Here is a 26,995-nt window from a genome sequence, read left to right on the forward strand (position 1 = left end):
TTCCATCTTTACTAGTGACCCTGTATAATAGTATTGATAATTAGAAACATCCTTTTCCATTTTACAAAAACTTCCTGTCCACGACCCACGTGAATTAGTAGTGCAACTTATGGGGGGTTGCACAACGGTGGAAAAAAACATCTTCGTTTTATCAAGACTAATAATGCAATTACCCTCTCGATAGATCTGTACGTAGGTACCTATATAATTTATACAATATTATAAAATTAAATGAAGTTCCCCTGTACAAGCAAATCTAAGCTTATATGCATCGTTTTGACTGAGCCAGATAAGTCAGGAAAAAACGAACAAACTGCAATAAAAACAGCACAGCACGCATGAGTGCCAACAACCTCTTCACTTCAAACTCGACCAAAGCAAGAAACAGGCTTCGTTGATGACGTAACCTGCATACCTCCCCCACTTAATTCTTTCAAGTTTCCATCTACTTCTACTACAGTACAGGTGGATCAAGGATTTAGGATTTAGTCTTGTTTTAGACTTAGTTCGCGTAAAGTTCCGCACAAAAGAGACGTCGTCATGAAGTTTGCTGCTATTTTGGTAAGATTCTTTTAAATCATTCTCGAGCTGTAACAAAAAAAAGTGCATCGCAAGGTCTGCAAGAACGCGATCACTTTCATTATTTTTCTGCCACATGGGCGCCGAATGTCGAATTGTAATTGTAATGCACTCAGCATTTTGCGGAGGACACCCGTTGAATACTGAGTACCTTCTAATGAGGGGTACAGTTAAATAAATTCGTGTAATTGTCAACTAATTTTTTTAAATCGCTCTATTTCCGGCTTCAGGTGACAGTTTTAATGTTTTAGGAAACGTCACTTAGTCACTACGGGATATTGTTTATATTTTGGTAATTGTTCCATTATTAATTCGTTACAGCTGCGGCGTGGGCCAAAGTTTGATTGGGTGTGTAGGTCAATGTAGCAGTTAACGTTACAGTAAAAACAAAATTGTTGCATTTCGGCACAATCGCGAATCGACGTCATCATTTTATAGTAGTTGTTTGAACTACCCACTATCCAAAGTACAAGTTGGACATTTGCATTTAACTGTCCCAGGGTCACTAATTGAAACCAACATTATACTAGAAGTACAAAATATACGACCTATATTTTATCGCACTGAGAAATTAGAATTTACCAAATTCGTATTTGCGTCTGCTGGGCCCATAACCTGCCCGTTTAGGATATTTCGCGAAATCGATCCAGCAATTTGGGCTTGTTGCAGTTCGATGGATGAAATATTTTTTTTTGGAGAGCAGTTTTACGAATGATTTTAAATGTACAGGGTGTTGCAAAATGCTTGTTTTCGATGATATCTTAAGAATTATAGCGCGATACGGTTTGCATTTCTCGTACTTGTTACTTTTAGCTTGACGATGTCAATTTTGACGTATGACTTTCGCGAACGTGGCAACAGTGCAAAGGTCCAAAAATGCAATGAAAAGTTGTTGCTTTATATTTGTGTGGAATATCAAAAAATCCCTCTCGGCTCGCCCGATCAGGTGTAGGTAGATTTCTTTAACCGGATTAACATATAAAAGTGTCCGCCATTTTGTTCCAATATGGCGGAATTGGCTGATTCACGAATTTGACCGAGATATTTATGAATTACGACAACCCTTAAAGTTTGGTCCAAATCGGTTCATTAATTACGGAAGTTAGAGTGTTTCTTGGAAGTGATATAATCTATAAACTTATAAATATACTGGTACCATTACAGATAGAAATCTACCTAAAAAGTAGAAAGAATAGAAGTTATGTAAAAATAGTCTTAGTAAGAGGGTATATATTATTATTAGGGTTTATATTTCCTATAGGCGGCTTAGTTTGCAGCACCAAACCTCCTTTATTCCATTGCACCAATAAATTCCCTTATTTTTATTCTAATTATTATGTGGAAAAATATACACTTAGATAAATAGGGAAATGCTCAAAATAACAGTATGTTAATAGAACTTGTTCATTTATCATAAATCTGACTGAAAGCGATGTACAGGGTGAGTCAATGATTTCGCTTAACTTAATGCCTTGAAGATAAGATTTTTCGATTGAATGCTTTTGTATTACGATATGGCTGATTATTCTCCACATTTTAAAAATATTTTTAATTATACAGGGGGCGCTCACAAAGTAGGGCGCCAAAATGGTACATTTTTTAAAATGGAACCCCCTGTATTTGAATGCATTTTTTAATTTGCAAGCGCCAGTATATTGTCAAAATTATTGCTTAAATTTTGATTCCAGGTTCTATATCTTTTATCCCGGCGAGTAAAAGTCAAATAAATACATCTACTATGAAACATTAAAAAATAGCTTACAGGGTGTTTTTTTTGTAGGTCAAAAGTTGCAAAATTTTATATTAAAAATCTCACTTTTTTTAAATGGAACACCATGTATATTTTTCTGTCATCTTTTAGCTTCTCCTTCAACTTTTAATAATAATGTCCTATAGCTATCTGATAGTTTTCGAAATATCTTAATCTAAATAATATAATCTTAATATAAAAATCTTAAATAAATAAGTTGTGTGTAATTTACGTAAGTAATAACGAGGTGGCCATGCAAAAAATGCAATTTATCTTAAGGAGTTCATTCTGTCCCACCATATCAGCATGACTTGTAAAACAAATTTTTTGAATCGGCATTAGTTTTACTTTTATTTCAGATGCCTATATACCTTACATCAATTTTTAAAAAACCGACTGCGCATGCGCAAAACAAATTTTTTGATTCGGCATTAGTTTATAGATGAGATTGCGCAAATACAAAAGTTGGAATGCGCATGCGCAATATTTTGTTGTATCTGCCCATGGTATAATACAGGGTATAATAATATCTGCCTGAGGTTTAAGGAATATATTATTAACACAGAAACCCGGGCATATTCATATGTTCTTTGTAACAAGAGTTATAAACCTTTTTTTGAGGTTTGAGCAGTTTTTGGGCTGTAACTTTTTGTCCCGTTGGTCTACCGTGGCTGAAAAGCAATAGTTCTCTTTCTTATATCCCGAAGAACATGTGTTGGATCTCGTGTTGGATTGGATAGTACAAAATTATAAACAATCTCCAGGATAGTTAATAAGTGAATCAAGAGTCTTCGAAACCAGCAAAAGATCTTTCAAAGATGTTCGCACTTACATTTTACGATGAGTTCCTGGGATTTAAGGGTCTAAAACAAAAGATCGTAACTTCGGCGGATACGTCATATAGAGACCCGTTAGTTGCTTTATGTATCCAACTTAGCGACTGTAGCGAATCTTCCAGAGGGACATCGGGGCGCCACCAGGTCGCCATCAAGCCGATAAAGGATTGGTCATCGGCGATAAGGAATGAAAGCGTCTTCTTTCCGAGAAATATGAAGTGTTTATTGGAGGATGTTCTAGAAGTTTTCGTTTGCCATATATGCAAATTGATTAATTTGAGTGCAAGTGAGTGATAAATAAAAATCCGATACGACAGAATACCGAAGTCAATTTTCAAAAATGCGCTAAAAAGATTCATTGTTTAATAGTAAAGTGTGCTCTTTAATAATCTGTAACGAAACTAGTAATTGCCATTAAAAAAATATGCCTCCCGTGAGCATGCAGAAGGACACCACTGATTACAAATTTAAAGCACGTAGATTGGTAGCCAATTGTTTGTAATTTTGGATACCATGAAAAGCTTCTTTTAAAAAAATGTTGTTTTGAACATATATCCAGTGTTTCATACAAAATGTACCCTGTATATGTAATTTATTTATTTATATAATATTAATTAACATTAAATTTAGAACAGTTTTGATATGAATTGATTTATAACATTGAACATATTATTTATCGCGGACATATACACAGTTTATAACTATTATTACTTCGGCGTTGAAATTGGAACTGTCCTGAAACGCAATTCGATTTGCTTATATAGCAAACACGAGTGGTCCCGAATATTCTCGAACATTCTAGAACAAAACACATCATATTTCCAGGAAAGATCTTTCATGGCGCCTCGATGTCTATCGGGATTTCTAGACTATTCGCTACAGTATTACTGAAATTAAATGCAAAATTCAATGAACAAAAATGACTAGATTCCTTTCTTTGAATTTAATTCTTATCAATAAGTGCAACACAAAATCCGTTAAATGGTTTTCACGGGTCGATTCCTTTAGGACTATTAAAATTACTCCAAACAAAATTATTTATGCAAATTCCTAAAAATAATCGACCACTACCTTATATAATTCAAAAATTTTTAGTAATTGATGTGGATGAGATTCCTGTCAGGTTAGAATTGGCAGAATTCTGCACCCTTCAGAAATGGCTAATGATGCAACTGACACTGATTTTTGCCCAATTTATTAGTTAGATTTTTTGTTGCGATCAACGTACCGATTAATTGTCTTCAAATCCCTTACATATGCCTTTGTAGCAAAATTTTATTTATCACATAATGCATTGCTCTTAACCAGCCGATACTGTTCCAAAATTCCAAAAAAAATCTCTGTTTTTTTATTTTTAAGTCGTTCCTGAAATTATCGTTTGCCTTTATCACTTATAAATGAACGACGTTGCTACGAATCAGGCTGCGACAGAGTTTTTTTTCTTCGCCCCGCAATTCACTGTCAACTTATAATAAATCTTCACCTGTAGAAAAATTTTGCACGTACAGTATACAGTGTCATCCCTCGCTAATTAGTGTTCCAATATAATTATTTTTAACGCACCCATTATAGTACGTTTTGACTCGAACTTTTAGGTATTGTGTGCGCTCGTTTTGCGTAATACGTTTCTTGTTATCACCAGACATACTTACGTTCACGTTCGCTATGAAGCGGTACGTGTATCAATTTTCCTATACTGAACAAAATACAAATTCGATAAAATACTTTTTTACTTAAGATCTTCGAGTGAACAAGAAAAAGAGATAGCTCTCTAACGCTGTAGAAGCAGTTTAATGAGTTTCTTTCTGGAACGCACCACTGGAAAGTTTTGCAAAAATTGTCCTATATTTTATTTAAAATTCCCTTTCTTGCGCTAATTTTGTTCAATCACACTGTGTACAGAAAATAAATAAGTAGGTACAGTCAAGTGATGTACCTACACTACGAAATAAATGTTGAACTCCAACAACAAAATTCTCAATTAGATCCATCAACCCCTATTTTAAACGGTAACAAATGTTACGGTTTACTAGGTGAACTAATAGACAAGCAGGTCACCTGGGATGACCGTGTAACTGCATATTAATTGTTTAGTCATTAACCAACATTAGAGCAATGACACTTGATTGCAAGTCTAATTTACGGTAATTATGGGAAATGGAGCTCTAATAGTACTGCAGACAAGTAAATCGAACGGTGAAGTTGATCGACGTCGTAATGAAATGAAGCTAACCAACGTCTTCTGTACAGTCACTGGCACTGAAATTAATTGTTGTTCGATCAGGAAACCGGAAAAGAGCGCGTATGCGTAATTAGAAATAAAAGGTACAGGGATGTGTGTTTAAATTGCTCTTAAGGAGTTTGTGTGATAAATTTCCAATTTTCAACAATCTTGAATGAGGGACGCCGAGGAGGACGCACAAAAGCTATTGTAGCGAATTTTCCAGAAATCTCAATAGACATCGAGGCGCCGTGAAAGATTAATCATCGGCGATAGACGACGAAGGCTGATGTGACGCAATCTTTCCGAGAAATATGACGTGTTTTCCTGGAGAACATTCTAGAAGGTCTCGAGCACACTCAGCTTTGCTATATAAGAAAAGTTGACTATTCATGACACTCCAAATACAAAGTAATTCCAGAAACTTATGAGCCAAGATTGTAAAGATGATCGGAACATAACATGATTCAAGGTTCTCAAGATTCTCCAGATTCAAGATTTTAGAAAGATCATCAAGGATCAAAGATTGGAAATTTAAGATTAGAGGTCCGAGGATCGCTGTTCGTGGTTCGAGATCCGCAGAATTCAAGATTCTCCAAGTTCAAGATCACCGAGGGTTAAGATACAAAATTAAAGAGCCTCAGAATTCATGATTTTATTCTCAAGAAGGCTTAAAATTTGAAAGATTCAAGATTGTAAGGTTAAAGAATTCAAAATTTCTGTTTTCAACGTTTAGAAACAATCAATTTCCAAAAGAATTCAAGAAGTCTAAAGATTTCGTCAATTTCAAAAATCCAAAGCAACAAATTTCAAATTTCAAATATTACAGAGAATTCAGGAGCAAAAAAACCCCGCGAGCTCTACTTCAACGACGTTCATTAATAAAGTTTCCGAGGTTTCCATAATTTTCAAATCTTTGAAAAATACCAAAGATTCCCGAATATTCAAACAATTAAAAAGATCGAATTCAACCCAAAAATTTAAAAATCTCAAGCAGTTCAAAACACTAGAATAGCTCTAACAAAAATTCAAAAATCAAAAAAAGAAGATTCTAAATACCCCAAAGAAGGGTTGCAAAATTAAAAAAATAAAACAATCCAAAAAAGGTATTGTAACTTGATTCAAAATTATGTAAGCACTTCTCCCCCATGTTAAATATTAATATCACATACCATACGGGTGGATAGATTTCCATTTTGTCACCCGCATACTTTCACTAAATGGCGGTGCACTTCCCTTTCATACTCAATAAAAATAAAGAGGTAAACAAATTTCAAATATAAACAGTTTCGCAATTTCTATTCATAGCTTATATCGATCGTAAATCTATCGTAAAATAATAATTATTGTAAATGGAACCAGGCATGTAATTAAATTTTGCGTAACAAGAGGTTAGATGGGGGTCTAAAAAAAGCTCGTGTATCAAATTTTTCAGATGACTCTCGTCATTCAATAACCTCGAAACGATCAAAGGTCATTGTTTTCGTGCCGTAATGCCCGTAATAATTTAGTTTTAACGAGAGAGGAGTTTTTGCCTACTTCATTACGCCGCAAATTTCGTTTAGGCAAAGGTGGCAATTACGTCACTATAATTTATTCTCTTGATACACACAAAATCTAAGAAAATCTATCTAGTCGAAACAAAATGTAGCGGAAGATCTACTATACATACGGGTCCATGAAGTTGTATACTTGAAACCCCATAATTATTTTGTGCTGATTTGAAATTTTGTGCTGATCACCTTAATGACTAATTGAACTTACTCAGCTGACACTCCACACTGTCAACATTTACATTTTCAAATTTTTTTATTATAATTTTGTGCTCATTTTATGCTAAATTGTGCGGATCATTCTAAATTTGGTGCTGATCGAACTTTTTCAGATGATACTCCACACTGTTGATATTTTCAAATCTATTTACTACATTTTGTGCTAAATTGTGCTAATATTTTCAATTTTTTACTGTAATTTTGCGCTCATTTTGTGCTAAATTGTGCCGATAATTCTCAATTTTGTGCTGATCGTCATAATAAGTACTAGAACTTTTTCAGATGACACTAAACACGGTCAATATTGATATTTTCAAAGTTTTTTACTATAATTTTGTGCTAAATTGTGCCGATAGTTTCAATTTTGTACTATAATTTTGTGCTTATTTAGTGCTAAATTGTGCCCATAATTCCAAATTTTGTGCTAATTATCTTAATAAGTACTAGAACTTTTTCAGATGACACTACACACTGTCAACATTGATATTTTGAAATTGTTTTGCCATAATTTTGTGCTAAATTGTGCCAATATTTTCAAATTTTTACGATAATTTTGTGCTCATTTTGTGCTAAATTGTGCCCATAATTCCAAATTTTGTGCTAATCATCTTAATAAGTACTAGAACTCTTTCAGATGACACTACACACTGTCAACATTGATATTTTCAAATTTTTTTACTATTATTTTGTGATAAATTGTGCCGATATTTTCAAATTTTTACGATAATTTTGTGCTCATTTTGTGATAAATTGTACCCATAATTCCAAATTTTGTCCTGATCTTCTTAATAAGTACTAGAACTTTTTCAGATGACACTACACACTGTCAACATTGATATTTTCAAATTTTTTGCCATAATTTTGTGCTAAATTGTGCCGATATTTTCAATTTTTTACTATAATTTTTCGCTCATTTTATGCTAAATTGTGCCGATAATTCTAAATGTTGTGCTGATCATCTTAATAAGTACTAGAACTTTTTCAGATGACACTAAACACTGCCAATATGGATATTTTCAAATTTTTTTTACTATAATTTTGTGCTAAATTGTGCCCATAATTCCCAATTTTGTGCTAATCATCTTAATAAGTACTAGAACTCTTTCAGATGACACTACACACTGTCAACATTGATATTTTCAAATTTTTTACTATAATTTTGTGCTAAATTGTGCCGATAGTTTCAATTTTGTACTATAATTTTGTGCTTATTTAGTGCTAAATTGTGCCCATAATTCCAAATTTTGTGCTAATCATCTTAATAAGTACTAGAACTCTTTCAGATGACACTGTCAATATTGATATTTTCAAATTTTTTTACAATATTTTTGGTAATTACTGGTAATTCATGGAGCAGAAACAAAGGAGATTAGTTCGTGACTAAAGATGCCTAGTTGAATTGGTCAGTGCCATTTTGTGGGTGATTTGTATATCAAAAAGATAGGTAGGTATTAATCTAGAGCAGAGTTTTGGGGGAGATTCCGTCTTTAGCAGTCACAGAGTTCAGGTTACAGATGAAACAAATTTATCCCAAATAAATCAATCAAATAAGCTGGAAGAAACAGGCACGCAGGGCAAAAAAAACAAATATCACGCAACAAGCGATCGATAGAATTACAAATTAATTAAAAGAAATCTTATTTACTGTAAAATGTTACTAATCCAAAATTTCCAGTCGTACATGTGATTTTCAACAAGCAGCCGCACTATCGCAAAACATCAGGTGATATTTCCGCGAAACTTCACTTCTCTACTTCAATTATAGCACTCGAATCTCGACTGGATTCGTTGCAATTATTGATGTAAAATTTAGTTCTTTGTTGTTACGGGTATTGGGAAATAATTACTTCTTCTTAAATTCGACTTAAAACATTCACATAGCACCTTGCTTCTATATCAAGAACTTTACGATTGTAAAGACTGACTGTGTTTCCTACTGGCAAGACGAACTGTACGCTTAAATAACGGCAAAACTGCCAATCACCAACACAACAAGAGACTCTTTTCAACGTCCACCAAAACAAACAAGCAACAATTGACGTCCACCACCAAACGATTAGTGTCCGTCTCTTCTATTTAAAATAATTTGCCCTTTTTTTCAACTTCTGCCTCCACTTCCTTAAGAAATTAATACCTCGTTGAACGATAAACTGCACCTGTGTCTTCTTATCTTGAAACGAATTAGCTTACGCCACGATAACAACTTTTTATCAACGACCGGAGATAAACTTTTACAAATCCTGGGCAATTATTTCCAGATGTTTAAATTTATCTTTTATCACGTAATAGAATTGAACAAATATATAAAATACAAGATGATTATTTAAACAAAATTAACAATTAATAATTCTGATCTGATACAAAGAAAATGGAATGGTCGGAATTGTACTTAAACTCCAACCAACTTTTAATGTTAAAAATAATTGAAATGCACCAAAGGGGTGTCCTATGGTTATTGCAGGTGCCCAACCGAAGCAAAATTTCATTTCGCTCATTTTTACAAATTTCCTAAACACTTTCCATCATACCATACGTAACAGAATGACTAGAGTCGAAAAAAGTATTACGATGATCTTAAATAGATTGATTTGTAATAGCTAATTGTTATTTACCGCTTACTTGTATTCAAATTTATAACATGTATATTTATAGCACAAGCGCGAATTTCTTTATTTATCACTTCGGCATCTATGTTGGAACTTGAATTAAACACAATTCAATTTGCTTATATAGAAAACAATACACTTTCTCAAAAAGTCTAAAATAAGCATGGATAGAATGCGTCACATCCCCTTTAATAATCTAATCTTTTATCGACTTCGAGGCGACTTGATGGCCCCTCGATATCGCTCTAGAAAATTCGCTACAATAACTTAGATAAATGATCATTTTCAAGAGAACTGACAAGCTGCCTAAAAACTAATTGTTGAAAGAAAGAGGGGCAATGGCACAATTTTTTTATGAAAAGGCACTTGAAGAATGTACATTTCAACAATTACACGGTGATTCGACATTTTTCAAACATAACGAAAAATTCAAAATGGTTGTTCCACAAACTTCTGCATAACCATTACCGGACCTTACCAAGGAGGAAACGGCGAAGGTACAAATTACTCCAAAGTTGTTATGTTTTATTTTAGCGTACACAAAATTTGAAGTGGTTTACCCAATAGGAAAATCACTGTAGAATTTTGGTATACTTTACTAGCATTTTGAAGCTTTTTTTAGAATTTTCAAAAATAAATATGAGAAATTTTAAAAAGATTTTTAGAGTTTTTAAAAAGAATTTTAGAAATGTTCTAAAAATTTTTTAAAATGTTTCTTGAATTTTCTAGAATTATTTTGAACGCACATGCACAGGAATTATTATTCTAAACTATTTTTAGAATTTTCTAGTTATTTTTTAGATGTTTTAGAATATTAGTGCACACAAAATTTGCACTGTTTGCGTCACAATAAATTCTGCACTCAAGTTTCTAATTAAAAAAGCGCATTCCAATAACTAACTCGTTCTTTCTCGATCTTTGTGTCTGTACCTACCTTGAAATTGCCACAAATGGATCATTTACAATGCAGCAGGAACGTTGTACCTACCGCTATTAATGCCGACCCAGGAATCCGCCATTTTTTAATTAGAAACCGATTAGGTTAATTGGCGTTCGATTCAAAAAATAAGCTTAGATGACGATTTAGTGGTAACCGAAGTTATTGGCCGCTTAGAATTCGTAACCCACAATTTTTTGCCAATTAAATCCATAAATCAAAAGCGAAACGATCAGATCTCGTCGCAAGGCATCAAACGAGTTTTGGTAGTGGTCTATATTTACTATGGACGCTCCCCGATTTTGCAATAATTTATGACCGCTCGAAGTGGCGAAGAAAAAACGCACTCTCTTCAACGGATATCCAAAAATAATCTTTGTAAGTTTTCGATCTCCGCAAAATGCGTTGACCCAATTAAAACGTAGAACTACGATGTGAAAGTTCCACAAACACGTTGAAGGACCTACTTCGTGCTATTAATATCCATTCTGTAGGTTGTATTTTTGTTCTCACTATACGTCAACTAATTAATGACGAGTAATTGTCTGTAATTTTCTCATGTAATTGCCTAACTAGCCGGAAGTCGACGGATCTTGAGATGTTCTATCAGAAAAAAGTTTTTGGACGTTGTTGTAGTTCTTTAACTTTTGACCGCGAAGGGCGGGAAAAGTGTTTATGACGGGGTTTATGAAGTGAAGTGAGCAATTTCTTAATAGTTCTGTTGCAAGATCCCTGAAGTGAGAACGGCCATTGAATAAAAGCACTAACGATGATATTAGTGCACATCGCTAATGCTTCGTTACTGCTTCCAATTTTGCATCACTGCGACCACCTGCAATGTTAGCTTCCTACCCTTGTTGAAAGCAGTAACGACGGGGTTATTGCTTTGAGGGTGAACGTATCATCGGGGGGTGTGGGGCAAGTGTACGAAGGTCTTTATTTCTGTCTGTTGTGGGTAAATGAAGATCGACTATTTCTTTTGCCTGGGAGGACCCTCCGGTTCTACATTTCTCCCCAAAATGTGTAGCGCCCGTAGCACTTCCACCAAAATTTCTCGAAGAAATCTTAGGGTTAAACCTTTTGGGAGTACATCTTCCGACACTGTTCTGCAGATGTTTGCACTAAAAGTCTTGACATCACCAGTACATCTCCAATCTTGGATCCTTGTTCTTTCTAAAATCATGAATCCATGGTATGGTTTAAATACAACTTGAACCTTAAATCTTGAGCCTAGACTCTTCAATCTCTCTCGAACATCGGGTTCCCAGAAGTTTGACTCCAGAGGATATTGAAAGTCTTTAATATTCTTGAAAATCTTGGATTGAAGATCTAATCTTGTATCTTAACCATAGGTACTCTTGCACAGGAAGAATTTACAATCCTGGAGATGCCGAACTGAAAATAGCAATCTTTGGACGTCAAATCTTCAACCTGAAATCTTCAATTTCGCTTCTAAAATCTTTCTGCCATCTTGGGCCATAAGTTTTTAAACTCGTGAATTTTGAATCGTCAACCTTCAACATTAGACCTACTACTCTGCGCACTGGAAGTAATGAATTGAATCGAATTGAATATTATTATTATTTATTAACTTTGTACCTTGAATTTTGAATCTTGAATCTTGGGAACCTTGAATCTTGAGAATCTAGAATCTTCAGGATCTTGAAAATCTTGAATCTTAAGTGCTGAGAATCTTGAATCTTAGAATCTTGAGAATTTTGAATCTTGAGAATCTTGAATCTTGAGAATCTTGAATATTGAGAATATTAAATCTTGTATCTTGAGAATCTTGAATCTTGAGGATCTTGAATCTTCATGATCTTGAAAATCTTGAATCTTGTGAATCTTTAATGCTGAGAATGTTGAATCTTGTATCTTGAAAATCTTGAATCTTGAAAATTTTGAACCTTGAGAATCATGAATCTTGAGAACTTGAAACGTGAGAATCTTGAATCTTGGGAATCCTGAATCGTCACAAGCCCGAATCTTGATTCTTGAGAATCTTGAATCGTGACAATTGACATTCAATATTTAGAATCTTGAGAATCTTGAATATTGAGAATTTTAAAACTTGTATCTTGAGCATCTTGAATTTTGAGAATCTTGAATCTTCAGGATCTTGAAAATCTTGAATCTTGTGAATCTTGAATGTTGAGAATCTTGAATCTTGGGAATCTTGATTGCTGAAAATCTTGAATCTTAAAAATCTTGAGAATTGCGAATCGTGAATCTTGGGAATTTTGAATCTTGAGGATCTTGCAAATCTTGAATCTTGGGAATCCTGAATCGTCACAAGCCCGAATCTTGAATCTTGAGAACCTTGAATGTTGAGAATCTTGAATATTGAGAATCTTATATCTTGAGAATCTTGAATCTTGAGAGCCTTTAATCTTGAGAATCTTGAATTTTGAGAATCTTGAATCGTGAGAATCTTTTGAATCTTGAGAACCTTAAATTTTGTGTATCTCAAGCCACGAGTAGCGAACCCCGGACCTCTAATCTTAAGCTCAGAGTCTTCAATTTCGTATTCCAATCTTGATTCTTGAGTCATAAGTTTCTTGCACCTTGAACCCTGATTTGAGAATCTTGAAAATCTTGAGCATCTTGAGAGTCTTGAGGATCTTGAAGATCTTGAACCTTCAGAATCTTGAGAATCTTACACCTTGAGAATCTTGAGGATCTTCAATCTTCAGGATCTTGAAAATCTTGAGAATCTTGAATCTTGAGAGCCTTGAATCTTGAGAATCTTGAATTTTGAGAATCTTGAATCTTCAGGATCTTGAAAATCTTGAATCTTGTGAATCTTGAATCTTGTGAATCTTGATTGCTGAAAATCTTGAATCTTGAAAATCGTTAATCTTGAGAATTGCGAATCTTGAATCTTGAGAATCTAGAGTCATGAATCGTGATAACTTAAAACGTGAGAATCTTGAATCTTGGGAATCCTGAATCGTCACAAGCCCGAATCTTGATTCTTGAGAACCTTGAATCTTGAGAATCTTGAATCTTGAGGATATTTTACACCTGGAGAAACTTGAAGATGTTGAACCTTCAGGATCTTGAATCTTGAGAATTGCGAATCTTGAATCTTGAGAATTTTGAATCCTGAGAATTTTGAATCTTGAATCTTGAGAACCTTGGATCTTGAGAATCCTAAATCTTGATAATCTTGCATCTTGAGAATCTTGAATCCTGAGAATCTTGCATCCTGAGAATCTTGAATCTTGAAAATCGTTAATCTTGAGAATTGCGAATCTTGAATCTTGAGAATCTAGAGTCATGAATCGTGATAACTTAAAACGTGAGAATCTTGAATCTTGGGAATCCTGAATCGTCACAAGCCCGAATCTTGATTCTTGAGAACCTTGAATCTTGAGAATCTTGAATCTTGAGGATATTTTACACCTGGAGAAACTTGAAGATGTTGAACCTTCAGGATCTTGAATCTTGAGAATTTTGAATCTTGAGAATTTTGAATCCTGAGAATTTTGAATCTTGAATCTTGAGAACCTTGGATCTTGAGAATCCTAAATCTTGATAATCTTGCATCTTGAGAATCTTGAATCCTGAGAATCTTGCATCCTGAGAATCTTGAATCTTGAAAATCGTTAATCTTGAGAATTGCGAATCTTGAATCTTGAGAATCTAGAGTCATGAATCGTGATAACTTAAAACGTGAGAATCTTGAATCTTGGGAATCCTGAATCGTCACAAGCCCGAATCTTGATTCTTGAGAACCTTGAATCTTGAGAATCTTGAATATTGAGGATTTACACCTGGAGAAACTTGAAGATGTTGAACCTTCAGGATCTTGAATCTTGAGAATTGCGAATCTTGAATCTTGAGAATTTTGAATTCTGAGAATTTTGAATCTTGAGAATCTTGAATCTTGAGAACCTTGGATCTTGAGGATCCTAAATCTTGATAATCTTGAATCTTGCATCTTGAGAATCTTGAATCCTGAGGATCTTGCATCCTGAGACTCTTGAATCTTGTGAATCTTGAATCTTGAAAATCTTGAATCTTGAAAATCTTGGGAATCTTGAATCTTGAGGATCTTACACCTTGAAAATCTTGAGGATCCTGAATCTTCAGGATCTTGAATCTTGAGAATCTTGAAAATCTTGAATCGTGAGAATCTTGAATCTTGAGAGCCTTGAATCTTGAGAATCTTGAATCGTGAGAATCTTCAGAATCTTTTGAATTTAGAGAACCTTAAATTTTGTGTATCTCGAGCCACTTATCTTAAGCGTAGAATCTTCAATTTCGTATTCCAATCTTGATTCTTAAGTCATAAGTTTCTTGCACCTTGAATCTTGATTGCGGAACCATGAATCCCGAATTATGTACTCGGGCGGGATGGATCTTTAAACCTTTAACCTCAAATTATGAATCTTGCTTCCTGAATCTTAAACTCTATATTTTTAACCTTCAGAGGAAGAGGCTTGAGGATTTTGAATCTTGAAAATCCTGAATTCTGAGGATCTCCAATCCTGGGAATCTCGTGCCACGTACAGCGAACCTCAAACCTTCAACCTGGAGTCTTCACTTTCGTATCTCCAATCTTGGATCCTTGATGTCTAGGCTAGGAACTTGAAACCACGGTAATTCAATTCATGTTATGCTGTCATCACCTTGGCAACTCCATCCGATCTGAATCCTGCTTTTGAACTATGAATCCTGAATTTTGAATGTGGAAGTTCAGAATCGTTAACTTAGGTCTACTGTGTTTTACACTTGAAATCTTTGAATTTTGAATCTTGAACCTAAAATTTTAAGCCTTCATGAGAATAGAACCTTGAGAATCTTTCCATCTCGAGAATCTTGAATTTTGAGAATCTTGAATCTTGAGAACCTTGAGTCTTGAAAATCTTTCATCTTGAGAATCTCCAATTTTGAGAATCTGGAATCTTATATCTTGAGAATCTTGAATTTTGAGAATCTTGAATCTTGAGAATCTTGAATCTTCAGAATCTTTCCTCTCGAGAATCTTGAATTTTGAGAATCTTGAACCTAAAATTTTAAGCCTTCATGAGAATAGAGCCTTGAGAATCTTTCCATCTCGAGAATCTTGAATTATGAGAATCTTGAATTTTGAGAGTCTTGAATTTTAAGAATCTTGAATTTTGAGAATCTTGAATCTTGAGAATCTTGACTCTTGAAAATCTTTCATCTTGAGAATCTCGAATTTTGAGAATCTGGAATCTTGTATCTTGAGAATCTTGAATCTTGAGAATCTTGAATCTTCAGAATCTTTCATCTCGAGAATCTTGAATTTTGAGAATCTTGAATCTTGAGAACCTTGAAAATCTTGAATTTTGAGAATCTTGAATCTTGAGAATATTGAATTTTGAGAATCTTGAAAATCTTGGATCCTAAGAATGTTGAGTCTTGCATCTTGACAACAACAAAATTTAACTTATTTCAAATTTTTAGTCGTCAATCCTGAATTCTGGCAATCTCCAATTTTGGATCCTTCATCTTGGCAACACTGAGTCATACGTTTCTCGAACCTTGAAATCCGTAGTTCTGAATTCTGTATTGAGTTCTGATAGTTAAACTTCAACCTTAGACCTTCTACTCTGCGGGTTGGATATTGAAATTAACCTTGAAATTTGAACCTTGAATCATGTTGACCTCTATAACTTTACCTTACATTTCGAATCTAATGAATCTCTTTCAAATTTTAAGTCTTCAGGATAGAGGGATCTAAGACTTGAAGGTCTTGAATCTTCAGAACCATGAATTCTCAGGATCTTAAGTCTTGCATCTTAATCCTGCATGCTCTGGAACTTGAAAAATCTTGAATCCTGGAGATCTCGAGCTCCGAACAGATAAGCTTGGACCTCTAACCACAAACCTTAAATCTTAAACCTTGAACTGATCTTGTGGTGTTGCGATTTTTATACATGCACCATGGATGTACATACGATGTACGTTAACGGAAAGTGGTGTGAGTAAGTTGCACATTGTGTTGATAATGTGGACGTATCCACTTTGTCACCGGGTAGTAATTCTAGTGCACGTACACTATGTACACTAGATGTACATACATACACGACAGTGGCGTAACTTCATTTTAAAGGCCCGTCCTCAAAAATATTTGGGGGCCCTTTCCCTTACGCTTAATATAACCGCTTGGATTTCTAATGACAACCATCTTAAAAATATATAAATGAAAGTTCACTAGAAATACACTCCAGAAGATTTGGATTCTTTAATAAAGATATCACCCTCATATCGATCTTCCGACGTTGCTTAACTCTGAACTTATTTATTCGCTGTTCAACGTTCGTTTTTTGCTTTTCTCTTGGAGGTTCCACTATGGTATTTTCGTCCATTCTGAGATGTCTGCTTTCAAAATTTCAAACGACAAGTACAGGTGGCGTATCTACAGACACCGCTGGAGATACATTTAAACTCATTTAGTTATTAAGTTTGATTAGCGATTTCTATTCTTTGTGTATGAATCCGCCTTTTTTGAATGACGGTAACTGTTTCGTCCATGCAGAGGTAAATGCTAGAGTGTTTTAAAAGTACTTAGTCGCATTCATCTCGAAATACAAGTTCAGTTTAAGGTTACCGTATTCAGCACCTTCAGATATCTTCTGGACTGCAGAAGGTCCCGCTAATTAGCAAAGTGTTTCATGAAGGTACTTTATGTAAGAGACTTCGGAATTTTATGTTTCACAAATGGGAAACGGATGGCGTTGCTTTTAAATCTCTTTTAGCTGGCTACTTTTGAGCATATCAAATTTCGTATTAAATTAAGGTCAGATTTAAATGATATGATATGATGATTTAAATTCAATAGTTACTTCCTCGGATTGTTAATTTTTTTATATTGTAGATATTGGTCCGGATTTTTCACCTATAGGTACCTATTTACCGCCTGTGAACAATGTTATCTGTTCCTTTAGTAACGCAAACTATGTAAATAAACCGATACAACGAAATATCGAAGGATCCTCAGTATTACAATAACTTTTAACGATAATTTATTTTAATGTTACAAAATACATCAAATTCATGTCTTGGCCATTGAGATAATGCTTTTAATCTTGTTTTGATCAAAATCCATGTGGTCGCCAAAAATAGATCAAATTCATGTTTTGATCATTGAGATAATGCTCTTGGTCTTTTTCCCAACGTTCTTGGTGCATAAATAACAATTTGGAGATGTTTTGATCAAAATTCATGTGGTCGCCAAAAATAGATCAAATTCATGTTTTGGTCATTGAGATGATGCTCTTAGTCTTTTTCCCAACGATCTTGGTGAATAAATAACGATTTTGACATGTTTTGATCAAAATCCATGTGGTCGCCAGAAATGCATCAAATTTATGTCTTGAGCATTGAGATAATGCCCCTAGTCTTATTCTCGACGATCTTGGTGCATAAATAACGATTTTGATTATTTTGATCAAAACCCATATGGCAATAATTTAACATTTTTGAATCACACACATGCGGTTATCAAATGTGCACGTGATGTACTCTTGCTGCATCAAGATAATGCGTTTGAAACCTTTTAAAACTCTAAATTCAAGTATAAAGTGTAATTTTTGCTACATTTTGCTCTAAAACTTTCGACCTTATACCACAGAGAAGAGTTATATTAAAGTATTACACATCTAAGAGTCATAGGGAATAATCTAGCGGAAGTCCCAACCCGATACATGACCTAGGGAATGAAATATGTTGATTTCTATTATCTCGTCTATTATATTGAGCCCGTAGTTTTTCCTGTTCCCGATTCACTCGAAGTCCTATAACTTTTGTTCCTATTGAACCAGCTTCCTGAAAATCAATAGCGCCCGTCCTTAATGTCCAAAGAACCCGTACACCAAATTTCAACTCAATCGGCCACTTTTAAAAAGAGTTAGAGCGCACAGGGACGGACGGACGGACGGACGGACGGACGGACGGACGGACGACAATACAAAACTATAAAGGATCTGAGGATCCTTAATAATTAACACAAGCGTAACATTGAAGGAGTTCGGGAAATTTTCAATTTTTTTCAGTATTTTTTATATAAAAATTTCATTTTTTGTACATTTTTGCCGGGGCCCCTTTTAAGTCGGGGCCCGTCCTCATTGCGTAACTTTGAGACATTGTAGTTACGCCACTGATACACGAACAATTTGCATTCCATCTCTTTAATTTACTATGTACGTAGTGTCTGTGGTAGTACCTATATAAGTAATGGACATAATATTGAAATACTCAATTTGATACAAGGTTGTACTTAGTGGACGTACATTTAATGTACATAGGTACATATATGTATGTATTCATTCCCATCCCAAAAATTTTGGTTTTGGCTGCAGATTGCTACCAGTGTAATTTATTAAGGATCCTCAGATCCTTTATAGTTTTGTATTGTCGTCCGTCCGTCCGTCCGTCCGTCCGTCCGTGTGCGCTCTAACTCTTTTTAAAAGTGGCCGATTGTGTTGAAATTTGGTATACGGGTACGTTGGACATTAAGAACGGACGCTATTGATTTTCAGGAAGCTGGTTCAACAGGAACAAAAGTTATACGACTTCGAGTGAATCGGGGACAGGAAAAACTGCGAACTCAATATAATAAAAATTAACATATTTCATTCCCTAGGTCATGTATCGAGTTCGGACTTTCGCTAGATTATTCCCTATGACTCTTAGATGTGTAACGATTCAATATAACTCTTCTCTGTGGTCTCGGTCAAAAGTTTTAGAGCAAAATGTACCCAAAATTATTCTTTACACATGAATTTAGAGTTGTAAAAGTTTTCAAACGCATTATCTTGATGCTGAAAGAGTTGATAACGTGCACGTTTGATAACCGCATGTGTGTGATTCAAAAATGTTAAATTATTTTTCTGAGGCCACATGGATTTTAATCAAAATATGTCAAAATCGTTAATTATGCACCAAGATCGTTGGGAAAAAGACTACGCGCATTATCTCAATGCCCAAGACATGAATTTGATGCATTTTTGGCGACCACGGGGATTTTGATCAAAACATGTCAAAATCGTTATTTATGCACCAAGAGCGTTGGGAAAAAGACTAAGCGCATTATCTCAATGCCCAAGACATGAATTTGATGAATTTTTGGCGAAAACGTGGATTTTGATCAAAACATGTCAAAATCGTTATTTGTGCACCAAGATCGTTGGAAAAAAGATCAAGAGCATTATCTCAATGATCTAAACATGAATTTGATCTATTTTTATGGACCACATGGATTTTGATCAAAACATGTCAAAATCGTTATTTATGCACCAAGATCGTTGAGAAAAAAACCAAGAGCATTATCTCAAAGCCCAAGACATGAATTTGATGCATTTTTGTTAACTATAAAATGTATTTTGTAAGATTAAAATAAATTGTCGTTAAAAGTGATTGTAATACTGAGGATCCTTCGATATTTCGTTGTATCGGTTTATTCGTTCACTAAATGGAAGATCGCGTCTTTATTGCTCTTAATTATAGTGTTGTTGATGTTTAGAATATAATATCCAGAACCATTCTAAGTAATTTATGATATTAAACTGTGATCGAAATCGAACGTACATGGAACGTACATTCAATGCATGTTGTACTAATTGTGGCGTCTTTGTGTTGATTTTGCTTATTTATTGTTACAGTTGGCCGTAGTCCTCCTGGAGGTCGTAAATCTAAGTTTAGCAAATCACGCGCCGGCGTTGGAGCAGCACCACCAGGCCGAGCACAACTCTCATAAGGAAGATAATGAGAAAAAAGGTGAGATTGTGTTATTGTTTGCATGTTACATAAACGTTCTTGAACGCATTCTGGTCAGACCGAGGCCTTGAACCTTGAAATGGAGTCCGCGGAGCAAAATCCTTCAGCTCTAACAAATTGGTTTTTTTCTCTAACCATCTATTACAAGAGGCTAGTTTTTGTACGACACCTCCCCTTATAGCGAGCGATTTCAACCGCAAACTTTCGGTACTTTCGTTTGGTGTCGAAAATTACCAAAACGAAACCGAGCTCAAAAGTTTACATCGCGTAACACTAATTCCGTTCCCTTTTTTCAGACGCAATCGCCCACAAGCACGTGAAAACCGCCGGACATAATCAACACCATGACAGCGAGAAGTCGCATAAGGGAGAGAAAGTGACGCTAGCGCACAAGACGCACGACAACGAAAGTGGCGGGAAAAAAACGGAACACTCGGACGGAAATTACCGGCAGAGCCATAAGAAGTTGTCCGGCGGTTCCGAGCACGGCGCGAAACACAAGCAAGCCGCCAAAGACAAAAAAACTCATTACAGCAAGGTTTGTTCTTTTTTATTTCGTTATAATATGCCGGATTACAGCAGGAAATGTCTGCGTTTCAGAAACAAGAAAAAAATTAATTGCAAATTGTCTAATTAGTATAAATGAGAGTACTTTAATATACAGGTAAATATCTGTTAATCTCTTTTTACGAGGAAAGATCCGGTTCGGAGAGCGCCATTTTCTGCTCTAATTAGTTTTTTACTAATTTTAATAACAAACCATTCTCCGCTTCGGTGGAAATGCTGAATTTCTTTAAGTAATTATAGGTAATGTTACAATGTACACATTTTGTCGGATTGCAAAAAAAAGGTATATACCAGAATCGCTTTCAGAAGGAACTGTATAATTTCTGGATAAACAATACCAAATTTTACCTATTATTTGAAACACAACTGGCAAACTTATACTAGAATTCATGAACCCAACAACAAGTTACTCACTGTTGAAAATTAGCCGTGGAGGTTTTATTTGAACTATTTAAAATTTTATTTTGACCCTTAAATTCACGGTAATGGATTTAATACACAACTATAAGAAAGACGCAATTACCATATTTTACAGTTTTACAGACATCGAAATTCTCTGCATTCGTCCTGATTACGGGGCGGTTTGTGTGTATTGTGAGTACTATCCTTCGACACATTCGAGATATTCGCTCTTAAACACCAGTAGATGCTTCTTTTACACGTCCCAATCGCCCTTTGTTGGTACTCTCCTCCTACACCCCCATCAGAAGGACTATGATTGGTGGTAAACATTAATACCTTTCGTTGAGACCCCCCCCCCACTCCAAAATCCAAACTAAGTTTAAGCCCCAGATTTGTAGTGTTAAGTTGTGACTTCAAATTTCAGATTTTGAGCATCAGGCTTTAACTTAACCTTGAAGTTTTGCAAGTTTACAATTTTTGGGCTACACCAATTTTAGATTCCGCACGTCCGAGTTGCCAATCCAAACTTAGGGGGGAGACCTTAGGATACTCGCAGTTTGTCGCGACTTTTGTTCTTTTTGATTATTAATGCGATCTCCTCTGTACCTTGAGAATTTTACTCTTCTCGTTGCACTTAGAATTTTTCGCGCCGTCGCATAATGCTTAATTTGGCGCCATCTTGGCCAAACCCATCATTCCCTCCGAAAACCTCTCCAGATTTAACCTCCACTTTTTTTTTATTTTACAAATACACCTTCAAAATGGTTTCTAATCGGTTTCAACTAATACACTTCATCTCCATTCCCCAATCCCATATTTAGAATAGCAGTTGCCAGAAACCTTAGCGTCAGCGTTTCTCAGAGTGCTTCATGAAACTCATCAAAAACGGTCACGTATAACCCTATAACTCTGTTTTACTCGCAACACATTCGCGCTACCTACTTTTCTCACTCTAGAGAAATTTAAAATACCCAAACTCCACATGAAACGCGCAATTCTTCATAAAATATGTATCTCTTTATCAGCGAAATTGGGTTCATTAAATTTCGCCTAACAATAAAACTTCTTATCGCAACGACCAGATGTTCCTTACTTCTACTTCTAGAATTATTTATTTCCAAACATTTCTAAAAGGAAAATCGAACACTGAGATACATATTCAAATAAAATAAACCAACTTTGTGTTTATTCGTAAATAACCAGATTTGCATTTAAAATATTGAAAATAAAGCACATACAGAATGCCCTAAAGGCTAAAATAATGTTTTCATGACGTAATTTACACAATATTATATTTAGTGTTCCACACAAAATTTCCACGCTGTGTATTACAGATAAAAGTTAGCATTAATCTACTGACATTTGTGACAATAACAAAGAGTAATGTTTATTTTAGGTCAAATTGGTGAAAGTGACCGAATAATATAAACGGCCACTATTACCTTTACTAGCAATTACAGTATTAATAATAAATGGAAGGATTATCATTGGAAAATTTACTTTCTTCAAGATGGGTCCACACAATTTAATTTCCTTTTGATTTTCTAAACCGGTTACATTAAATGATCGAATCTATGAGTTGTCCCTTACTATTTCACTGATAAACAAATAAAATTGCAACATCCCTAAAGTAGTCAGTTTCGTACTGTTTTGAATACAATAAATTAGTTACATTAATTATACAGCAATATTAGTGCTTGCTCGTTCAATCTCAAAACACGGATTGATCCAATTGCTTGATCCATTGTATCATGGATCCAACTAATGACAAGGAAAATCGACCTTTGATTGGCAGTTCAAGTTTACCGTCATTCAAAATGAAGTCCCTAAGCCAACCTAGATGTATAGAAGAATATCATTCTTATTGAGTTATTAGGGTTACAGAGCCCGTTTAAAACTTCCACTATTTTCGTATTTACCGTGATAGTTTTTAATTCGCAAATAATCCCTTGTAATTGAGGGCCACCAAAACCTTAATTCCCGCGTTTAAACGCATTTGTTTTGCCTGTGGTTAATGTATTTGCATGAAATTTTGTCTATTATTAGAGTCCGACACCAAAATATAAAACCACCCTTCGCTAATTTTCTTGTCTTGTACCAGTACGAGCTCTTTAATCCTACATAAACAATATTCACCCGGCGCTAAATTACATGTAGGTACCTTAACTCTGTGTCACTTCTAAGCGCGAGTGTTGTTTTCACAAAAGAAAAACACACCCTACAGTAATTTACAGGTGGTTGACTTGACTTCTTTTAAGCAAATTGATCAGATTGTTCTATTCAAAATCATTTCGGTTTCATATTTTTCGTATTCTTTCATTTAAGTATTCCAATCTAATTTTTTGATTTTGCAAGCTCCTCAAATCTTCTGAATTCTTCAAACTTCTTCGATCCATTAGTTCTTTTAGAGTGATCATCCAGATTATGCGCAGATTCTTCCGTTAATGGAAATATTTGTGGCGTTATTGTTCGAACGCTAAAGTTTACAGTTACCTTGAATTCACAACCTTCGCAATATTTACGTAATTTGTAAAGTAAGTGCTTGTTTTCAAAAAACTCTCACAACATAATCAGATTGTAAAACAACACGGAGCACTGTTTCGCACCAAAAAAAGATCAAGTTGGTTTCGCAACAGTTTACTGCAGATCACGTGATCAAGTATTGAATTGCATTCAAACACGTGGATTATAATATTTTAATATAAATAATAATTTATTTATTGGGACTTCGGGTACTAACAGTCGTCATCATCCGTTACTTTAGGAAGCCCTTACACAGTCGATTGTTCTAGATATAGCACAAACTTTAGCTTTATGATGATCAAAATGTGTTTTGTCGGGGTGAGGGGGGGGGGGGCTACAACAAACTTTTTATCTTCAGCAAGACGACGTAGCCCTAAACGGGGGTATGAAGATCGGCGGGTGGGCGAGGAGAGGCGGCGCAGTCGCCGAACCCGAGCGTACGTCCCATCCATGGAGACGAGATTTCCCCAAGGCGTCACGAAGTTCGCCGGGTCTGCTAGTATTTAATAAAAGTAAAAATTGAGCCCATTTTCTTGGATGAAGAATCTAAACATAGTTTATCATGATGTTCATTTTTTCCAGGCGTTCAGGGAACAGTACCACAAGGACGAGCACAATAAACACGACGCGTTTTACAGCAACGGTCACAAATCGGGCGAATATCACGTGTACGGAGGAAAAAATCATAAATTTCATGACATTCACTACACCAAAAATGGGCATGGAAAGCACACGGTAAATATTCGCAGTTTTTTATCTGTTCTGTTCGCAGAGGGGGTGTCCAAAATTTTCGGAAAGTTCTTGGAGAGATAAAAAACATCTTGAACAAAAAATGGTAAAAATTCAAAAATTTAAAAAAAATCGTAAGAGAAATTCATAAACATTCAAACAAGTTCAGCTGAATTTGAAAATTTAGAAATATTTGGAAAATACGGCAAAATTCTATATCACTCAAAAATTTGTGGAAAGATACAAAAAATTTAGAAAAGTTCCAAGAATTTAAAAACAGTACGCAAATGTAGTTCATCCGTCGCTATGGTTACCACTCCTGGTAAAGAGCAAATTTTGTAAACAGAATTGACCACCATCGAAAAGAACGAAGAACAACGCGCACGCGATGGACCAAGGAAAAATACGGAAAGGTACAGTGAGTTTATAGAGGCAGTGGCGAGAATAGAAGGAGCTCAGCATCGAAAATTCGAATTAGCTCTAGGCAACACACAATACACGTATGACATGTGATCTCAACAACCAATCAAAAATTAGACACCCGCCACTGTCTCTAAAGTCACTGTACAGACAGATACATTCGGATGACCTCTAGCGGCAGAATGAAAAACTACGAAATAACATCGACAAAATTTATCTAACCACAACGAACTTGCACTAGAAATACACAGAGGCGTAGCGGGTAGCAAACGGATACAGTGACTTTATAGACAGTGGTGGGGTAATTTTTGATTGGTTGGTGGGATCGGCGACCATGTTGCATCGAGTATACTTCTCATTGGAATTTTCGATGCAACACGGCGGCTGGGCTCCTATTGTCGACACTGTCTCTATAAAGTCACTGCACAAACGGAATATAAATTCGAAACTGGAAAAGACAAACGTTACAAGTGTAGATCTGTAGCAGATCTTAAGGGACTAAACCACTCGTACAAACACCTGTTCAGCTAGCTCAATTAAACTCTGCTACTCACAATCTCGCAGCGATAAGGAACTCTTATCGCATTGACCGGAGATAAACTTTTGCTATAACGCAATTACTTCCAAATGATTAAAATCAAATCTCTTAACACACACTATACAATTACAAATTAAAATAATCAAAGTGATTATTTAAACAAAATCAACATATTTAATGAATGATTGAAGGCTTTTGCAAAGAAATAGCGTGCGATGATGGCTTTTAAATGCCGTTAAAGATCAATAAAACGTCTAAAGACGCTTAAAGATTCATAAAATCTTTAAATACTCTAAAGGACTAATAAAGGCTTCTAAGATTACAGTCGCCTCCTGATCGCTCTTGAAAATATTTGAGGTTATTGAAGCCTCTTGAAAGGCTTTTAAAACCTAAAAGGCACAACGCAAAAGACCCAATACCACTAAACGGTTCTTAATGATATTAAATGCTACAAAAAATTGTGTCTTGATGACCGCCACAGGACAATCTCAAAGGCTCATAAACGCTCATGTTTACCAATTCACTCCACTTGCAAAAATCAAATGCCTGAATAGGGATTCGAAACCAGAGTTGTCTTGTGTCGTAGTCTAACATCTGCCTATTCTAAACGAGTCGGGGGACGCGAACTTTTCTCAAAGGGGAATAGGTTGCAAATTTAAACATGGCTGAACATTGACAGATAAGCAATTTTGGAAAATGAATTCCTAGAAAGTAAAAATATATTAAATAAGGAAGGGAAAACATCTCCTTATTTAACGTTACGGTGGTCTTACATCTTATTGAAAGTTTTACTGGATAAGTTGCTGGAAGTTGAATTGTGAGTCCAGAAGCTGAGTAAATCAACTGAAAGCAATAGTTTGTATGTTTACGAAGCGGATGTAATGACCAATGAGATTGGCCCACCACAAAATCTGAAACGGAACCAGCGAATTTATTATAATATGGCCTACTCTGATCTCTGACTCCATACCCCCTATTGCACTAAAAGGTGGCTGTTAATCTTTCTACCCTTTTTTTTATTGCTTTATTATTAATTACTGCAACTTATTATTTCAGGCAGGAAAGCACTCCGAACGCAACGGAAAAACGGGAAAGAAATCCGACAAGCACAAGGTTCCGACGAAGAAGATCTACCAGCGCGACACGACGCGCGAGAAGTACGCGAAACAGGAGAAGTGGGCGAAGAAGAGCTTGAAGGCGAACAAACAGCATCCACATCTCGTCCAGTAAACGAGCGTCGGCGTTTATTTATAAACAACGATAGCATTTAGTTTTATATTATTTTTATAAAATACCTTGTCCCAAAGCCTACTTAAGTGGATACAATTAATTTTAAATGCAATAAAATTGATATTGTAAAAAATT

General features: G+C 35.2%; 1 protein-coding gene across 1 annotated transcript; it reads left to right on the plus strand.

Moving 5' to 3' along the window:
* Positions 1-425: 425 nt before the first annotated feature.
* On the plus strand, positions 426-26,995 carry LOC116181108 (histidine-rich glycoprotein-like). Its single transcript, XM_031501382.1, has 5 exons — positions 426-561; positions 20,337-20,451; positions 20,748-20,989; positions 24,526-24,678; positions 26,687-26,995. The coding sequence occupies exons 1-5, from the start codon at positions 541-543 to the stop codon at positions 26,858-26,860; spliced, it is 705 nt and encodes a 234-aa protein (XP_031357242.1). The 5' UTR covers positions 426-540; the 3' UTR covers positions 26,861-26,995.

This window comes from Photinus pyralis, unplaced genomic scaffold, assembly GCF_008802855.1.
Source record: "Photinus pyralis isolate 1611_PpyrPB1 unplaced genomic scaffold, Ppyr1.3 Ppyr1.4_LG9, whole genome shotgun sequence".
Lineage (NCBI taxonomy): Eukaryota > Metazoa > Arthropoda > Insecta > Coleoptera > Lampyridae > Photinus > Photinus pyralis.